Source organism: Rhinatrema bivittatum, chromosome 2, assembly GCF_901001135.1.
Source record: "Rhinatrema bivittatum chromosome 2, aRhiBiv1.1, whole genome shotgun sequence".
Classification (NCBI taxonomy): Eukaryota; Metazoa; Chordata; class Amphibia; order Gymnophiona; family Rhinatrematidae; genus Rhinatrema; species Rhinatrema bivittatum.
The window spans coordinates 274,962,767-274,983,299 of record NC_042616.1 but is presented as its reverse complement, the minus strand read 5'-3'; the positions used below and the strand labels follow the sequence as shown (position 1 = coordinate 274,983,299).

The 20,533-nt window shown below is 41.4% G+C and overlaps 1 protein-coding gene across 1 annotated transcript in view; it reads right to left on the bottom strand.

Annotated features, from left to right (window-relative positions):
* SUGCT (succinyl-CoA:glutarate-CoA transferase) overlaps positions 1-20,533 on the bottom strand; it is a 1,474,461-nt gene that overhangs the window by 226,341 nt on the left and 1,227,587 nt on the right. Inside the window, exon 13 of the mRNA XM_029589533.1 lies at positions 2,055-2,118. Coding sequence (XP_029445393.1) covers positions 2,055-2,118 — 64 coding nt within the window. The remainder of the gene's footprint in view (positions 1-2,054; positions 2,119-20,533) is intronic.

Here is a 20,533-nt window from a genome sequence, read left to right as displayed (position 1 = left end):
ACATAGGGGTAGATTTTCAGACCTGTGCGCAGGCATATATGTGCGCGTGCTACCCGGCGCGCACATATGTACACCCAATTTTATAACATGCTAGTGCAGGCACGTGCAAGGGAGTGCACAACTGTGCACATTGCACGCGCCGAGCCCGCGCTGAGCAGCGCTGCCTTTCCCCGTTCCCTCCCAGGCTGCTCCGAAATCAGTGGCCTGTGAGGGAACTTCCATTCCCCCTAACCTAAGTTTCCCACCCTTTCCCCCTAACCATTGCCCCCCCCCCAGCCCTACTCTAACCCACCTCCAATTTCTTATCATACCTTTTGCACCTGCCTGGAGGCAGGCGCAGGTTGCGCGCGCCGGCAGCCTGCAAGGAAGCGATCCTCCAACACAGAGGCAAATGGCCTTGTTTTCGAGGCCTCTGGCCTCGCCTCTGCCACGCCCCCAGACAGGACCGCCCCACCCCCGGACTGCCCCTTTAGTAAAGCCCCGGGACTTAGACGCGTCCTGGGGCTTTACGCGCATCGCCGGGTCTTTATAAAATAGGCCCAGCGCACGTAAGGTGATTTATATGCATAGAGCTTTTAAAATCCAGCCCATAGTGAATATCACTCCACTGCTCAGGCCATAAGTGAAAACTTCCCCCCATAAAAAGAATCCACCTCGAGGATAGAGAGTACAAGCCATGGGAGGAGGCAAGCCAGAGCAGCCCTGAAGAATATATATGTTTGTGTGCCCTTGGGATTAAACTCCCTGCCAAGGGTTACACTTAAGCAACTAATACCACAAGGACTAAATGAATTAAGAGTTGTTAAACCTGCTCCAGCACTGTTAAAAACCCTTTCCTTGGAAACAAGTTACTAATACAAAATCAAACTTGCTTCAAACAAAGTACCTGATTCGCTAAAGGGTGGATTTTTAAATGCATGTGTGTGCGTCCATATGTGAGCGGTTCCTGGCGCGCACATACATGGATACGCCGATTTTATAACATGCATGTGCTGATGTGTGCATGTTATAAAATCTGATGCCCACAAGCATATGCGCACTTGATTTTGTATCGGCGTATGCATGTGCGCACGGGTGCCCCACCCGCAAGCCTGGGGCGGATTTTTTTAAATACACGCGGTGACGCGATCCCACTTTTTCCCAGTTCCCTTCCAGTCTGCTCCAATTTTTATTTTTGTTTTTAAACTTACCTGCTCTGATTAGCAGAAGAAAATGATGCATGCCGGCTGGCTGCTGACACACATTTCCCAGGTCAGGGCCTAATGGTTGCTTTCCCGGTTGGCCCCCACCCTGCCCTTTTCACATGGTCTGGCACTTCGGCGCATATCAGGGGATATGCAGATGGCTGGGCCGTTTGTAAAATGCGCGCGGCACACACACAGCCCAGCCACGAGCGTATCCCCTAGTTTTTGCACACACGGGCTTTTTAAAATTTGGCCCCAAGTGTTCTTCTCATACACACAAAATGGGAGAAAAGCCTTAATGAATCTGGCCCACAGCTCTTATGGCACACAAACAAAGCTCCAAACAAAACTTTTATGGTACACTTTTCAGTATACAAGATCTTCATTTATTAGGTAAATTCTCTTCAAGATCTGCAGAAATTAGGAGCTATACTTCATTCCCAAATGGTTACAAAAACAAACTCACTGGATTGCACTCAGTTACCTGATATATGCCTTTTCCCTGAAAATCCAAATCCAGCTAGTACTGTTATAATGTTTTTCCCTTAGAAATAGATAACCTAGCTAGACCCTGTTAGCACAGTCCTTGAAAACAGGTTACTAATTCAAGTCCATCCTAGTTCCAAACAGCTCTTTGGCACTGTACAGGATATGCCTTGTTTACAGACATGAAATAGACCAATTTCTAGGCAAAATTCTCTGCAAGACAACAGAAATTAAAAGTTCTTTCTCTCCTAGAAGATAACATAAAAGGAACCTACAATCAACTACATCTAGTAAAATATGTAATAAGAATAATTACCTGGAGAAATTAAGATACAATGTAGAAACAGAATGCAAAATATGTAATTATTTAAAATAAATTCCTACCTGGGACAGATATCTTCCCTACTGTTGGATGATCCATTTCCAAGATAAGGCCATTGTGTGCAACCTAAAATAATATATAAAAATGCATAAATAACTTAGTGTTCATAAAAAGCAAATTTCAGTAGAAATAAGTAACAATTTTGGGGAGAGGAATAGCATTCAATACCATAATTCCAGATCATTTTATTTTTCTGACTCTTCTTTGTACCAACTCTTTATAGCTTAAATGGACCTGTAATTATGCATGTTCATCATAGAAATGATTTAATGTCCATAAATGATTTCTTTTGGGTGCAGAAGTAGAAAAAGTGTTGACACTAGTGAAAAATGAAATTTTTTCAGGCTCTGATGCTTTTTCATTTATCATTTCAATTTACAAAATCATCCCTCCAACAAGGTCTCTGGGTGAGTACATAATAACATACAACAATTCAACAATCAAAACTTAAATAAATTAAATATAAAAGCAGAAACAAATCACAGAGTTCAAATAAAAAATATTAGAAATACTATAACAGATCAGAAAGATATTAAACTCAGAAAAACAGTTATCAATATTTCCTTATGACATACAAGTAAATGTAGTTGTAAACAACCAGGTCTTGCAGGATTTACAAAAACTAATAATCTTCAATACAACAAATTTCTCTGGGTAGTGGGTGCCAGACATATGAACTCAAATATGAAAAAACTTTCAGTCTGGTATTCATCAATCGAACCTCTTTAACAGAAGGGATTTCCAGTAAGATCTCTTGGGAAGAGCATAAGTTCCTCTTTGGAAGACAGATAGGAAACTGAAATCTAGAAACTCCAGGGTTACATTCTCAGAAATGCTTCCCATTCTACATGTAGGACCCCGGAGGCCAGCTCAGTGATGGATGTAGGATTTTGCTGCCCCTAAGCACTGATGGTGCTGTCCTGCCCCACGCCCCATCCCCCAGCAAGGTCAGACAACAGAGAGAAGGTCTAAGGCACAGCCCCAGAATTTACTACTACAGCTCAGGGGCAGATTCTGTGGCAAAAACATGAACATTCTGAAGTATATTGACAAATATTTTCATCTTTTATATTATATTATAGCATTGCTTGTCTCTCTATAATTTATTTATTTAAAAGAGTAACTCAAGCCCTCCACAAAAGATACATGCATAATAAAAACAAGTAACTGTTAGAGATGTGAATCGTGTCCTCGATCGTCTTAACGATCGATTTCAGCTGGGAGGGGGAGGGAATCGTATTGTTGCCGTTTGGGTGTGTAAACTATCGTGAAAATCATTAAAATCGTGAGCCGGCACACTAAAACCCCCTAAAACCCACCCCTGACCCTTTAAATTAAATCCCCCACCCTCCCGAACCCCCCCCCAAATGCTTTAAATTACCTGGGGATCCAGCAGTGGTCCAGAACGGCGGCGGTCCAGAACGGCCCCCTCAATTAAATCCTGTTGTCTTCAGCCGGTGCCATTTTGCAAAATGGCCGCCGCAAAATGGCGGCGGCCATAGACCAAAACGATTCGACGCAGGAGGTCGTTCCGGACCCCCGCTGGACTTTTGGCAAGTCTTGTGGGGGTCAGGAGGCCCCCCCAAGCTGGCCAAAAGTTCCTGGGAGTCCAGCGGGGTTCTGGGAGCGATTTCTTGCCGCAAATTGTTTTCCGTACGGAAAATGGCGCCGGCAGGAGATCGACTGCAGGAGGTCGTTCAGCGGCGGTCCGGAACCCCCGCTGAACGACCTCCTGCAGTCGATCTCCTGCCGGCGCCATTTTCCGTACGGAAAACGATTCGCGGCAAGAAATCGCTCCCGGAACCCCGCTGGACTCCCAGGAACTTTTGGCCAGCTTGGGGGGGGCCTCCTGACCCCCACAAGACTTGCCAAAAGTCCAGCGGGGGTCCGGAACGACCTCCTGCGTCGAATCGTTTTGGTCTATGGCCGCCACCATTTTGCGGCGGCCATTTTGCAAAATGGCGCCGGCTGAAGACAACAGGATTCAATTGAGGGGGCCGTTCTGGACCGCAGCCGTTCTGGACCACCGCTGGATCCCCAGGTAATTTAAAGCATTTGGGGGGGTTCGGGAGGGTGGGGGATTTAATTTAAAGGGTCGGGGTGGGTTTTAGGGGGTTTAGTGTGCCGGTTTTCCTGCCCTCCCCCTTCCCCCGATTTACGATTTTTTAACGATAAATCGGGGGAATTGGTATTGTATCGTGGCCCTAACGATTTTTGACGATTTAAAATATATCGGACGATATTTTAAATCGTCAAAAAACGATTCACATCCCTAGTAACTGTAAAACAAAAAGGTCTTATGGACATTAATATACAAATAGTCACTTTTAGCCTGTAGAACACAGAAATATGCAGAGATTGCGAGTGGAAGGGGCATGGCAGGAGAGATTATTTTTTTTGATCAGGAGTGATTTTAGCATCTTTTTAAATAATACTGTATCAATGCTATTTTGTAAGTCACGTGGTAAGGAGTTCCAGAAGGTGGGGACAGCTGTTGCAAAGGCGCTTTCCCTAGTCTCCGAGAGGTGGGCCATCCTTGGTGAGGGAGCATCCAGAAGATTCTGATTGGATGATCTGAGAGTATGTACTGAGGTATGAATTTTTAAAGTCACATTTATCCAAGGACTGTTCACAAATTTGTACAAGCTCTGAATTTGGATTGGTAGCCAGTGCAGTGACTGGAAAATCGGTGTGATGTGATCGTATATTTTAGCTTCAGTGAGGATGCAAATAGCTGGATTTTGAGTCATTTGTAAGGGTCAAATTGTGGTTTGAGGAAGACCAATAGATAAGGTTTTACAGTAGTCTAAGCCAGTGAATATGAGGGAATGTAACACAGTATGAAAGTCATATGGGTTAAGTAGAGGACAGAGATGACAAAGCATAAGTTTAGCAAATAATGCTTACACTGCAGTTTTTATGTGAGGTTTCATAGAAAGAGCTGGGTCAATGGTCACTCCTAAGTTCCGGACTTTGGTGAGAATAGGTATAGTGTAAGAAAGGTGGGGGGCATTGTCTCAGTTATTTATTTTTCTTTTATTGGGTGAGAAAAGGTATCTCAAGAATCAGTACAGAGAAGAGATCTTGGAGATGGGGAAAGGAGGAAGATTAGAGGACCACAGGTAGGGAGAGGAAGGGAGGAGGGCCAGGAATGGGGAAGAGAGAAGAGAGGCCTGGATATAGGGAAGATTGGGAGGAGGGGGAATCAGGAATCGGTGATTAGATAAGACATAGGAGAGGGACGGAAGTTTGGGCATGAGGAAGGGGAAAAGGGAGTAGAAGACATCGAGGGGTAAATTCCAGGACCTAAGGAGAAGAGAGAAGTAGGAAGGGTATAAGGTTCAATGATCTGGGAGATATAATCCAAGATCAAAAGATAGAGGATGTGAATTGCAGTGTGTGTGTGTGTGTGTGTGGGGGGGGGGGGGGGGTTTGGGCAGTGGAGGGAATGATGAGGGACAGTGGAGGGAGTATACTCTGATTCTGCTCTTCCTTGCATCCCCACTCTAATTTCTCACATAATTTGGTAGAGAGCCCCAAACAAACACAAATCTCTTCTCTCTCACACACAAAGTCACTGCCTCCCTCCCCTAATTCCCCTCTTGCTCACAGGCACACACCCTCCAGCTGATCCCCTGTCATGCCCTAGGGATCCTCACTCAGTCCCTCCTAACCTCCTCAAAATGATCCCCTTTGCTCTGTCTGATCCAGGGGCACTCCCTCCTCTCCTGTTCCCTGCAAGTTGCCTGAGAGGGGCTGAATCAGAAAGCGGAGAGCAACTCTCTGCTAAGTGAGATTCAGCACAGTTGGAAGGCAGTGAATCTTCAGCTAGCTTGTTGCCCCTAAGTGTTTTGCCTCCCTAGGAACAAGCCTAGTGTGCCTATTGACAAATCCAGGCCTGGAAAGGCTCAACTCCAGAATCTGTGTGAATAAGATGATGATACAGAGAAAAGGACATTAGATTTGCTAGGAACTGGAGAACATTCTGGGTAAGGGAGGGATCTCTTCTGATGGGATGAGCTCCATCTTAACTAGACTAGAATCAGATTTCTGGCGCTAATTTTTAAAAAGGAGACAGAGCGCTTTTAAAGCAGAACATGGGGGAATGCCAATAGTCACTGAACAGCACATAGTTCAGAGGGAGGTATCTTCAAAGCAAAAGGCATCTTCAAAGTAAAAGCAAGTAAAAGCAAGTAAGCTAGTAAAGCAAGTAAGATAGAATGCCCTGAGGTTGTAGAAGCTGAAAAAGCCCAGAAAATACAGAACACATAGATAAAAATGACTCCAAACTGCCTGAATCCTCTGATTATAAGTAGGCTGTGGTTAAAAATAGAAATACAATAAACCTACTTTATAATGTCTGTATGCAAATGTAGGAAATCTGAAAAATAAGACTGAAGAATTAGAATATATGGTGCTAAAGGAAAATATAGACATAATAGGCATTTCAGAAACCTTTTGGAAGGGGGGTAACCAATGGGACACTGTGAGTCCAGGGCACATAAACTTGGTGGAAGGATAGCATAGAATCAAGCAGGATAAAGGTTTTGCAGGAAACAGACTGCACTTTTAAATCCTTATGGGTAGAAATTCAAAGGGTAAAAGAGAAGAGTATAGTAGAGGGGATATATTACCACCCGTCTGGCCAGGATGAGGAAACACATTATAAAAAGCTAATAGAGATTAGATTGGCTAGTAAAATGGGCAACAGAGTAATAATGGGAGAAGTCAATTACCCAAATACTGATTGGGTAAATGTCATATCAAGACATGCAAGGGAAGTAAAGTTCCTAGATTCTATCACTGATTGTTTTATGCAGCAATTGATCATAGAACCAATGAGAGGGAGAAGTACATTAGATCTTGTTCTCAGTGGAATGCAGGATCTGATGCAAGAGTTGAAGGTGGTGGATTGGCTTAACAACAGTGATTAGAATGTAATTAAATATGATAATCTCTGAAGGGTGAATACTAAGGAAAATCATGTAGTAGCTTTAACTATAAAAAGGGAGACTATGATAAAATGAGAACATTTGTTGGAAAAAAAAAACTAAAAGGAGCAATTCACATGGTTAAAAACTTGCAGGAGACATGGACACTGTTTAAAATTACCAGCCATAAGGCCCAGACAAAAAATATTCCATGCATTAAAAAAGGTAGAAGGAAACCAAAATGACTACCAGTGTGGTTTAATAATGAGGTAAAATAAGCAATAAAAGCCAAATGGGCATCTTTCAAAAAATGGAAAGCAGACCCAAATGAGGAAAATAGGGAAGCACTGGTAAGTTAGATGGCAAGTTAGATATAACAAGTAATTAAGCAGGCTAAGAGAAAATTTGAAGCAATGTTTGCTATAGAGATAAAAGCAAATAGCAAAGGTTTTTTCCAGTACATTTAATGCAAAAGGCCTGTGAGGGAGTCAGTTGGGCTGCTAGATGACCAATAGGGTAAGAGAGATGATCAAGAAGAACATGGAAATAGCAGAAAAACTAAATAGATTTTTTGTCTTTGTCTTTACTTAGGAAGATATCAGGGTCAAACCCACACCAGAAAAATGTTTTGCTGGTGATGACTCTGAGTGACTAAACAAAATCACTATGAAAATAGAGTATGTAATAAAACAGATTGAGAGACTAAAGAATAACAAATTAACACAACTGGATAGTATTCACCCCATTGTTATGCCCAATGGTTATGAAGGAATTCAATCACAAAAACACGCACAATACATACAACAGTGTATTTCAGAAACCCTTAAGTGAACAACACTAACAAAACTGAATAGGTTTCACTGGTCTATTTTTCTTTTTTATAATAATATAGCCACATGTGAAATCAAACACCTTTATTGTACAATAATGTAATTTTGTAGGACCCACGCTCACAGAGTTTGTATATCAATCAAACTTATAATTTGGTGTCATTTATGAAATGGAGTATAGGTTTTGAAAATTGTTTCCCCTGAAGCAGGACCGGTTGGTCCAAAATGCTATCGTGTCGGGAGTTTTTAGAACATATTCAGATGAGTATTGCTCCGTTAGATTATGGACTTTTGAGTTTGATGATTTATCGTGACTACTGCAATATAAACTTTAATGGAATGTTCATCCTATGATAGATATTTGAGTTCATCAGCATTCATGAAGATTTTACATTCCAATATATATACAAGAAAATACAAAAAACGTTATAAATAAAGTAAAGTGACCCATCACCAAATTACGAGTTTGATTGATATACAAACTCTGTAAGTGTGGGTCCTTCAAAATTACATTATTGTACAATATAGATGTTTGATTTCACATGTGGCTATATTATTATAAAAAAGAAAAATAGACCAGTGAAACCTATTCAGTTATGAAGGAATTCAAACATAAAATTGCAGACCTGTTTCTGGTATTTTGCAACCTATCATTTAAAACAGCCATAGTACCTGAAGACTGGAGGGTGGCCAATATGATACAAATTTTTTAAGAAGTACTCTGTTGGTAAACTGGGAAATTATTGACCAGTAAGACTAACATCTGTGTCGGGCAAAATGGTAGAAGCTATTCTTAAAAATAAAATTACTGCCTGCATAGATAGATATGATTTAATTAGTCTGACTGTAGAACGTTCATCTGCTGGTGGTAAGTTGGACTTGCTGAGAAAGAACACAAAAAATTTTTTTTTAAAAACTTCTTAAAGGGTTAAACTATTACCGGCTGTGTTTATTATGTATTAGTTTTTAAGTATTTGCAAATGTGTTTAAAAATAAAACTTTGGGTTAATTTTGTGAGCTTGAATAAGTTAGTATTTGTTTGCACTGATAGGTATTTTGAGAGTGTAGAAATAATAGCTATTGAGCTAATAAGTTAGTATTTGTTTGCCACTGTTAAGAATTATAAGAGTTTACAGATATTAGACTTTGAGCTAAATGTGTGATAGTATAAGTTAGCAATTGTTAGAGTTGTAGAGGGAAAAAAAATGTTTCATTTCATGTTGACTGGAGGTTGATTTTTGTTGTTATTAATGTTTTCCCGTTTTATTTTCATGTTTTTTTTGTTTTGGAAACAATCCCCTACATTTATCAAAATGCTACATTTATAGCAGAAATAGCACCCGTGATAAAAAGGGGGTATGGTTAGGCTAATTTCCAAGCTACCTTATCGCATAGGCAATTTCCACAAAGTGTGCTATTACAGCACTTTTGGAGAGAGAAAGAGAGATACAGAGAGTGCATTGTACAAATCATCTCCTCTTGTGACTTTCATTGATTCAAACAACAGAAAATCTTCAGTAATGTCAACTTTGCTGTTTGTACCTCTGACTGTGTATGTAACCCTCCCCCAAAACCTACGCCACCCCCCCAAACCCCACACTGAGTTAAAAGTGTCCCCTCTTATAGTGGAATAAATAAAAAGAGAGTGACATATTAATTTTTATTCAGAGTCTCTCTCTCTCTCTTCCCCATACCAGTAAAGTGTGCACAGAAAAAAATGTAGTTATATCTGGCATTAAAACGTACATTCTGTGCATTAATTCACATTCTTTTAGAAATAGAGTGCATTCTTTCCAAAAGTGTGCACTATACAGAAATAATGCACACTAAAAATGAAAGAAGAAAACACACTCTTCGCTGTGCCACCGAGGCCAAGCCAACCCTGGGCTCTCTCGAAGCGGCTGGCAGCCGTCACTGCTGCCGCCCCTCATATTTGTGGCCCTGAGTGCTGCTGCCTCTAATGAGTTGCTGCTGTTAACTTGCGGCACTGGGTGCTGCCGATGCCACCGCTGCCTTTCTTCGTGGCTGGGAACACCACTGACGTCCCTCTCCTGCACCTGACCTTCTAGGCGTGCACACTTCTTTGCAGAATTTAAAGGGCCCACGACAGGAAAAGCCATGTGGCCCATTCTGATGACATCATCGCCCCAGGACTGTTTAAGGCTGGCCCCTGCCTTCAGCCTTTGCCTTGGCAACAGGTCTGCTGCTTCGGGGTATGAGTTCTTGATCTTCCTTTTTCATTCACTTTGGACAGATCTTGGATTGACACCAGACTGGACATCAATCTTGCTTCTCACTGCCTGCCTTGACCTTTGTCTGGACTTTGACCTTGAGCTTCGCTGCCTGCCCCTGACCTTGGCCTGTTTCTCCACCTCTCTCTCTTCTCCAACCCCTGGCTATTCCGCATCTGACCCACTGGCGTGCTGCCTGCTTCGCTCCAACTTCCTGGATTTCCATCTCCACAGAGGCCCCACCTGAGTCCAGCCAGCCCCAGCACCTGAGGGCTCAACCTAAGGGGAATGTGGGCTGGTACTAGTGAAGCTCCAGCTGGGCCTCTGCTTCCACCAGTCTTGCCTACTGATGGTGGGGACCTGTGGGGCTCCTCCCCACAGGTAGCGTCAATGCCCCCTCAGTCCAAGGATCCACCAGCACAACAAGAATCTATCTACCCCTTAGGATCCTACTAGGTACTTGTGACCTAGCTTGGCCACTGTTGGAAACAGGATACTGGGCTTGATTACCCTTTGGTCTGACCCAGTATGGCAAGCCTTATGTTCGCACAATCAAGCTGTGGAATCTGTTGCTAGAGTTTGTGATTAAGGCAGCTAACATAGTGGGGTTCAAAAGAGGATTTGACACATTTCTGAAGGAAAAGTCCATAAAATGTTATTATCCAGGTAGACTTGGGAAAACCAGAACTTATTCCTGAAAGTAAAATAGAAAAAGAAGATCAGCTATTTGGGATTGCTGGGTACTTGTGACCCGGAATGGCCACTGTCAGAGAAGGACTTTGGTCTGACCCAGCATGGCTCCTCTTATGTTAGTATGGTATATACTCTATCGCAGCGATTCTCAACAGGTGTGTCGCGACACTCCAGTGTGTCGCCAAGGACCAGCAGGTGTGTCACATGCTACCTAAAGCTGGTGAGGCCAAAGACCAGAGCCGCTGGCTACTGCTGGAGACCAGGCCAGCGGGGCTGAAGACTGAAGTCACTAGCTGCTGCAGGAGACCAGACTGGTGAGGCTGAAGACCAAAGCTACTGGCCGCTGCTGGAAACCAGGCAAGCGCGGCTGATGATAAGAGCCACTGGCCGCCTCTGGAGACCAGGCTGGCAGGGCTGAAAATCGAAGCTGCTGGCCGCCACTAGAGACCAGGCTGGTGGGGCCAAAGATTGGAGCTGATCAGCTGGGGGCTGGTGTGTGTTTATGTGTGTGAGTGTGTATGTCTGTGAGAGAAGGAGAGTGCTTCTGTTTGAGGTGTGGTGTGTATGTGAGACAGAGAGGGTGCTTATGTGTGTGGTGTGTGTGATGTGTATGTGAGACGGGCAAGGTGCTTATGTGTGTGTGTGGTATATGAGGGGTGAGGGTGCTTGTGTGTGTGTATGTGAGCGAGAGAGGGTACTTCTGTGTGCATGAATGGTATGTATGTGAGAGAGGGAGGGTGCTTCTGTCTGTGTGTAAGAGAGAGAGAGATAGAGCATGTTTCTGGCTGGCTGTGACTGTAAGAGAGAGAGGGGGCATGTGTGTGATTGAGAGCCTGTGTGTAAATGAGATAGAGAGTATGTGTGTGATTGAAAGCCTGTGTATAAGTAAGAGAGAGAGAGCATTGTGTGATTAAAAGAGACTGGTCAGAGAGGTGACGTGTATGTGTGAGAAAGACTGATCAGGCAGGTGACTGGTGTATGTGTTTGTGTGTGTGTGAGAGAGAGAGAGAGACTGATTAGGGGGATGATTGGTGTGAGAGAGACAGAAACTGGTTGTGGTCCCTTAGGAAGAGGGCCATGAGAACAGCTTCAGCAGCTACTGCTTCTTCTGGTGTGGCCTGCAAGGGAAAAGTGTAGGAGAACTGCTGGAGAAGGTAATTAAAGGCAGCTTTTTAAGTTCATTTTTCTTGATTGACTGCCTTTTTAATTATTATGTATTATGTGATGTATCTGCTGTCTGAAATATTTTATTGGTGTTTGGAGAGTTTTTAATAATTTTTAAGAGTTTTTAATTGTTTTTGTTAGATGTTATTTGTTCATCAGCTGGGGATCTATATATACCAACTTGGCTTTTTCTGTTTTCCTAATTGGAGGTGTATTGGTGTTTAGGGCCTGGTTTAATATTTGTAGTGTTGCCTTTTTATAGGTAGGGTTGTTCCATTTGAGTGCATGCCATAATACAGGTGTAACTTTATGCAGATTAGTTTGTGTACATTATTGCAGATCTTGGTTTCCATTTCTCTTGTTTTGTACTGCATGCAGAGTGGCTTTTTTGAGTTTCCATTCCACTTTCAGTCTCCATATTTGTAATTTGTGTTCTTTCTCTACTTGATAAAGGTTGATTTTGTGTGTATGACCGAGGAGAGGTATTTAACTAGCATGTAGACTAATAAAATACCTCACCTTATTTGTTGTGTTTTCTCAATCGGACATGCATTGGTAGTGAACTGCTGTATTTTTTATAAGTAGGACTATTGCGCCTGGCAGTAGAGGGAGTTTGTATTGCTTTTATTGAGATAACATCAGAATATCTTTTTTGTATGGTGAATTGTATGGGGAATGTTCTAGTTCTGCTTTAGACCCATTGTTGAGGGTTGGCGGGGGGGGGGGGGTTTCCTGTAGATGCAAAATGTACATTTACATTTAGCCTTGTGACTGTCATGTGTTCAGTGTGTCACGCGTGTGAGAACTAACTCCTAACTTCAAATCTACTCTAGGTGTTCCCCAAGGCTCCTCTCTATCCCCCACCCTCTTCAATATCTACCTACTGCCTCTTTGCCAGCTGCTCACAAACCTTAACCTAATTCACTACTTATATGCCGACGACGTTCAGATCCTGAAACCAATAAAAGATTCCCTTCCTAAAATGCTCTCCTTCTGGGAGAACTGCCTTAAGACCATCAACCACTTACTCACCAGCCTGAACCTAGTCCTCAATGCAGCCAAAACAGAAATCCTTCACATCTCCACCGACCTATCTACCAGCCATGATCAGACAACCTGTATTCCTCAGACCACTCAAGTTAGAGATTTAGGAGTCACCATCGATAACCATTTGAACCTAAAAAAATCAATCAACAATATTACGAAGGATTGTTTCTTCAAGCTCCAAGTCTTGAAAAGACTCAAACCCCTCCTCCATCTCCAGGACTTCAGAACTGTCCTTCAGTCAACAATATTCTCCAAAACTGACTATTGTAACACTCTCCTCTTAGGACTCCCGATCTCTGCCGACCACTGTAGACCACTACAGATGCTCCAGAACTCAGCAGCCAGGATATTAACCAACACCAACCGGAGAACTCATATCACTCCTATACTCAGAAACTTACACTGGCTTCCTATTAAATACAGAATTCTGCACAAAGCACTCACCATTATCCACAAATCCATACACAACCAACTACCTCTAGACCTTCAGATCCCACTCAAACTATACACATCTGCAAGACCCATCAGAGCGGCACACAAAGGAACCCTTCAAGTCCCCCCAACTAAATCCTCCCGTCTAACCTCTACGAAAGAACGGGCATTCTCCACTGCTGACCCCATCATCTGGAACAACCTGCCGACTGATCTAAGACTGGAACCCTGCCTGATTACCTTCCGAAAAAAACTCAAGAATTGGCTTTTCATCCAAGCCTTCCCTTAAGCCTAACATTGCAACAGTGCTTTCATTTAGCCCAATCGACTAAATGACTGACCCAGCCACTGTACATTCATATGTTCGCATTCTCCAGTTTTCTCTGTCCTTTATTTCCTGGCTACTCTAGCCCCCAAGTTCATTCTCCCTGTTATTTGTACCTGCGCTTCGGCCTTCCTGTTATATGGTTATGTTCAGTTAATCCCTATGTTTGATGTAAACTGGCCTGATATGAAGCTTGTCATGAAGTTCGGTATAGAAAAATGTTAAATAAATAAATAAATAAATAAATAAATAAATGTGATCCTGATGTCTTATAATACCACATCCAATCATGCTTTATAGCTTAAACATACACTACTTTTTTTAAGAATACAGTATTTTAAATGCAACAAAAGCTCTTGGTATCATTCAGAACATATTGGCTATACTGTTACTCAGGGATGCTGCAGACATGTTTTCTAGTGGGGGTAAGGTGGGGGGGGTAAAAAAAAAAAAGGTCTGCATAAAAATAAAATCATAGAAACAGTTACAAAAGCAATTAGTCATTAAAATAATGGTGAGGGGGAATAAATGACCCCCCATTCCCCTTTTCCCCTGTGGACGCCCACATTGTTTCTACTATAAGTATAATTAGCCTTTACCAATATGAGATACTAGGAATTTTCCAGGAATGGTAGGTTCAGAAGGAGTTCATGTAAGCGGGAGGGTTCTTTACTCAAAGGAAATGTGCCAAGGAGAATATGAAGAATGGTTTATTGATAGAAATTGTGAGAGTTTTTCTTGGAGTTGCAGCTTGCTGGAACCCTGAAGGGTAGCAAGGAACTGTGGCCTATACTGGGGTTTCAATTTTTAGCCTACAGAAGGCAAAGGATCTCTTCTTCAAGTGGCAACGGCTATCTCAGGAACTTCCAATCACCAGAAGCCAGTGGGATGATTTGTCTTGAGCCAGTAAGTCAATTTGTGAATATATTGATGAATTTCAAGAAGGACTTTATATCTTTCCCCTGGGGCTAAGCAACCAAAGGCTTTTGGGGAGGAAGTGTGGGGTGTCCAGTGATGTTAGAAGACTTAAGCAACATAAGAGCTGTGCCTACACAATTAAGTAGATATTTATGGACGTATGGTTCTTTTATGAATGACCCCCTTGGGTTCATTATTAATAGTGCCCTTAGTTTAAACTTTTTGACTAGGGATAATGCAGTATAGTGTAGTAATTAGGGAAGGTACCATTCAGATGCATCTCATACCCCTTGTGGATGCTGGAATGGCCATCCCCCTGGTGAGTTAATAAAAGCAGCTCTCTCCTACAGCTCTTAGGGCTGTGTAGTTTGGATTTTGAAGTTTACAGAGGTGTTGGATTTTTGGCCTTTGTTGTTTTGGGAGCGTACCCTTGGACTCAGGTATCACTTGCCTGCAGAAACTGGGCAACATCGGGGATCTGCCCTTCCAGTCCACTAACTCGCTGGCGGATTTGCATCCTGTGTTGTTTTGTGAGTTTTGAAGATTTTTTTCTTTGTAAGAATCTTGCAAGACACCTGGGTATTACTCGGGTGAGGGAACAGGGAGCCCTCTCCATGGAGGGGCCCAAGATAGGGAAGACCTGCCCTCCTATAACCTTCCAAGGAAGCAGAGGAATGCTATTGACCTGCTGCAGTGTCTTCTGGTGTTTTGAACTAAGTTTTGGAACAGAGATATTTTGGTTAAAAGATTTGGGAGGAAGAGTTTTGCTGCCCCGTCTTCCTGCCCTGAGAAGGAACATCAAGAGCTGTGTATTCCAGGAGATTCCTTTCCAACTTGAGATTCAAGAAAAGCGAGTGAGTTCAAGAAGGGCAAAGAACTGTGAGCACACACCAAATTGAATTACATCAAAGGACCCCCACTTGGAGTCTTCACCCCTGGGAGAGAGAGGATTTGGAGTCTCTAGGGAAAGATGGTAATTTTTTTTAAATCTTTTACCAGTTTTGGAAAGGGTTTTCCGTCCAACTAAAGGATTTACTGCCCATCTGGGAACTCCACTTAGCCAAGCCCTGGAGGGTGGATGTTTCCCTGGCCCTGGTAGCTGAGACACTTCTATAGACAGAGGGAAAAGAACTGTAACAAAAGATAAATTTTGTGGTGCTGAGGATAACATTCTATTGTGCCATAATTCATTTGATTTTCCATCAGTGAAGGCTTTATTTTTGGCCCCAGTGCATTCTTTGGGCATCCACTGCACACACAGTAAGACACAAGACGACCTCTCCCAGGGAAAAGAAAGCACAGAGTCACTCCTGTCACATCTGGGGCCTTAAAAGGGTTTTTGGTTTTGTTTTTTCCCCTCATCTACAAAGAATCCAGACCCTGGGAAAAGGGCCAGTGACAGAGCTAGTTAGGAGTGGTTCCAGTCCTGAAGAGACTTTAAAACTTTTATGGCCCCCATCCGTGTTCAGCATACTCCCGAGGATAGGGTTACATTTAATTATCCTACTTTGGGTGAGTTATACCTTTTGTACAACTGTTTAAAAGTCAAATTCTCTAAGTTACACAACCGTTAGTTTGATAGCCTTAATGTTGTTCAGGTCATGATATATGGTTTGAAGCTCTTCTCAGCTCTGGGAAAGATCCTTTTTCTTGAATTAGTGGAACATAAATTTATGATTAGATAGACAGATTGACAGATACAACAATATAACATAGCATGAAGTTGGTAAGGTCGGCACTTAGAAGATAACAAAAAGAGGTACACATCCAGGAAGTCTTAATATACTTTCTCTCTACCATAAGAATATAAGACTTGCCATACTGGGTCAGATCAAAAGTCCATCAAGCCCAGTATCCTGTTTCCAACAGTGGCTAATCCAGGTCACAAGTACCTGGCAGGATCCAAAGGGGTAGACAGATTCCAAGCTGCTCATCCCAAGAATAAACAGTGGATTTCTACAACTCTATCTATCTTAATGATGGTTAATGGACTTTTCCTCCAGGAACTTGTCCAAACCTTTTTTAAACACAGCTTCACTAATAGCTTTCACCACATCCTCTAGCAACAAATTGTAGAGCTTAATATTAGCCATTTAAAGCCTTTCTTTCTGCATTGTTTCAAACATTAAGTCCATTGCTCCTATATTCCACATTCTCCTCCTCTTACTTGTCTTGTTTGTGTGTCTTGATAATATTGTATGCACTGTGGAACAGGAACTATCTCTTATCTGTATCTGTACAGCACTGTGTATACCTTTTAGTGCCATACAAAGATTAATGGTATACTTGTAGTAGTAATTTAGTGTAAAAATGTTGTGGTTATGCAACATTACACAGAAAACATTATGAAATTACAGAAAATAGTGACTGTGACTGATAGGGCTCCATGTCAAGTCTATATGATAAATCAAAGACGTTCTCTGATTTTCTGGTTGTTTGGTATATTGGTAACATGCAATGCCCATAGGACCCCACATAAATTTCACTATCTAATGCTTTGTTCTCTCAACTCCACAGAAAATACTACCAGCAACGTGAACTTTAACTTGCATAATGAATCCAAAGGGTAGTGTTGTCATCTATTTCAGCAATGTTTTTATCAATAATTTTATCATTTCCCCACAAGTTTTCACAAAAACAACTTTAATGCTATCAAACTAACTGTTGTGTAATTTAGAGAATGTGACTGAAAGAGCTATGTCAAAAGTTGTCCTTTTTCTTGAGCATTGGTAATATACAGGCTACAAGGAATATTTTTCAAATAGAAGTACCAAGGCAAGATTCAGGACTCTGCAAGCATCAGTGCTTACTTACATTAACAACAAATTATCATTTTGTTACAGAGATTAGTGTCATCTGCAAAGAGGCAAACCTTTCCTTCTAACCCAGGGGTGGGCAATTCCAGTCCTCGAGGGCCACAAGACTGTCGAGGTTTTAGGATATCCTAATGAATATGCATGGCATAGATTTGCATACAACTGAGGCAGAGTGCATGCAAATCTCTCTCATGCATATTCATTAGGGATATCCTGAAAACCAGACTGGTTTGTGGCCCTCGAGGACCAGAAGTGCCCACCCCTGTTCTAACCCCTCGACAATATAACTCACAAAGATATTCAGCAGAAGCGGCAACAGAACCGATTCCTGGGGCAGTCCACTAATTAACCCTCTTATCAGCACAAGTTCTTAATCCAGTCTAACACTTTGGGGCCAAAATCCAGGCTGCTTAGTTTCTTTATGACTGTTCTGTGTGGGACGCTATCAAATGTTTTGCTGAAATTCAAGTAAATCCCATGCAGCGCACACTATCAGTCTAATATATCTCACACTACAAGAAGGGGCCAAAGCCTTGATCCACATTCTCCTAACAGTGCTGGATATTTGGACACCATGCCCAAAATAAAATCATGGAATAAGAAATATCTTTTATAAAAATGTTTATTTAGATTGTAATTTTATGTATTTCAAGTTACCATGGCTTCAGAAATACAGAACTTATGAAAGGATTAAAAGGAGAAAAAAAATAATCAGCAAATACAAAAAATGAGAAAATAAACTTAAATCAGAGCTTGTATTAATCCTCACAGTGGGGATGGGGGACCAAGGAAAAGGAAGATGTTGGAGTATGGAAAGACCAGGCCGACTCATTGGCAAGTTCATATAGCGATCTGAACCAGTCAAGTGTATGAAGTGACTTAGGAGAATTGACATTTACCACCATAGCATCTGGATGAGCCCTAGCTTCCAGAAAATAATTTAACTAAATTGGGTCATAAAAGGCTAAATTGATATCCAATACAACATTTGCAAGGAAACTGAAGAAAGAAGCTTGCCCTCAAGGGTGACAACGTTTTGATGCTTTGCAAGAAAGGCCTTGCACCTTACCTGTGTAATTCTAGAAAAATCAGGAAACACTGATGATTTATGTCCCAAAAACAGAACACTTTTAAATCTGAAGTAAAATCTCAGAATCCAACTATAATCTGGCTCAAGGGCAAAAGTAACCAGACACTTGACTAGCACTGATGCTTATAAGTTCTACAAGAAAACATTCAAATCAAGGCTATCACCAAAAACATCATTGACACTTCTGTTAGATGTTGATTGCCCTGTACCAGAATATAGAATGCCCAGGAGATTTGAGGCATGGCTTCCTTAGCTACCTGCAAAGGCTCCTGAACATAACGCTTGACCATAGCTACCAGTGTAATCAGAGATGACTTAGAGAAATTTAAGAATTACAGATTTAAACAGGCTGTTCTGATTTTCTAAAATGTCCTTTTTACGATGCAACATTTCTTTATCTTAAATGAGAGCTGCATTTCCAGTCTGCAAGGCAAATCTCTGCTGTTCCATCTGATCCAGCCTCTCACTATAGTTCAACAAGAATTTCCAGGGGCGGCTCAAAGCAATCTGCTGCCTGGAGCGAGGGATGGCATGGTAGAGGTCAAATTATCAAGAAGGGGGTGGGGGCTCTTTATAGTCTGGTCCTTTCAATGATTTCTAATGCTGCAGAAGGGGAAAAGCAGGGGTCAGAGTTCCCAGAGGAGTGTCAGATAGAGTGCCGGAATTACTGTTTCTAGCAAACTGGCAACACTGTCATACTCCCAGGAACTCTGCCTCCTACCTTTTCCTTGGTGGTGGTCTTTATGTGGCACACTCTCTCCAGCCCGGTGCAAGGGCATTAGGCACCATAGGCAAACTTTATCGCCCTGTGTCTGTGCCCTTCTGGCTTCCTCATCACACACAATTAAAAATTCTGCATTTATAATAATCAATTTTACATGAAAAAGTACATTGACAGTAATCTTCTGAGGTAAAAATATCACAAAATATTACAACACTGCAAAAAAACACACTTGGAATTCATATGGTATTAGGCCTATAGTAATGCATGTTGGATGTGGGCTTTGCTCTCAGAAAGCCCAGAGTAAAATGAATTAATATTTGAAAGCTCCCATACCAAAGGACCACTAACTGCCAGCCCTCAAACAGTAAAAATCTTAATTTTGAAAAGGTAACACTGTAAATATTATAACAGGCCTTAAACATCAATACACCTATTATGAAATCAGAACAAGTCAGCTTGCTAAAGATCCCTAGACAGAAACTACATACTTGTAGAATACCTCACCTCCATCACACATGCAGAACCCAGACAGAACCTCATCAAATACAGAATAAAAAGACCATAAAGTATAAATAGAAATGAACTGGAAACCACAACAAGCCAGATTGTATGCAGAGCAACAATGGAAAAATAGAAATGCCATACCTCAAAACAATAAAATCAAAGAATATAAAACATCAATCATAATAATAAAAACATACTAATAAAAATAATATTTCAAAACAGCGGATGAATAGAATAATGAACCGCTATGAACAATCTTCTCGAGAGAGTGGAATATAAAAAAATGTAAATAAAACAAACAGACAAATAAATACATAATAATAGACAATAATTTAAAACTCATGAAAATTATAAAATTTCCAAGATATCAATAATATTTCAAAATAGCAAACATCAAATATCATCCAATAATTATAACTAAAAAGGGTTTCCCTAATTTCCATACCTGAGAACATTTGATTTCCAGTCACCCTGAGATTTCCATGGATTAGTGTGGAGGGCAGGGTGAGTAAAGGTTCTGCTTTTTTTTTTTTTAATTTATTCTTTATTGCTTTTTTCAATAATTTTTACAAAGACACAAAACTTTGCAAATGAAATAACAAAGAATTAGACATGTTAATATCTACTATCCATAAGAATTATAATAAAAAACTTTATCATTATTACTTAATCATGTCTAAGACTACACATCAAAGAGGCAATATGCAGGAGATGTTTAATTTATAAATGAGGATCAATTTCAAGAAGACTATAGGGGTGGATTTTAAAAAGGTTAC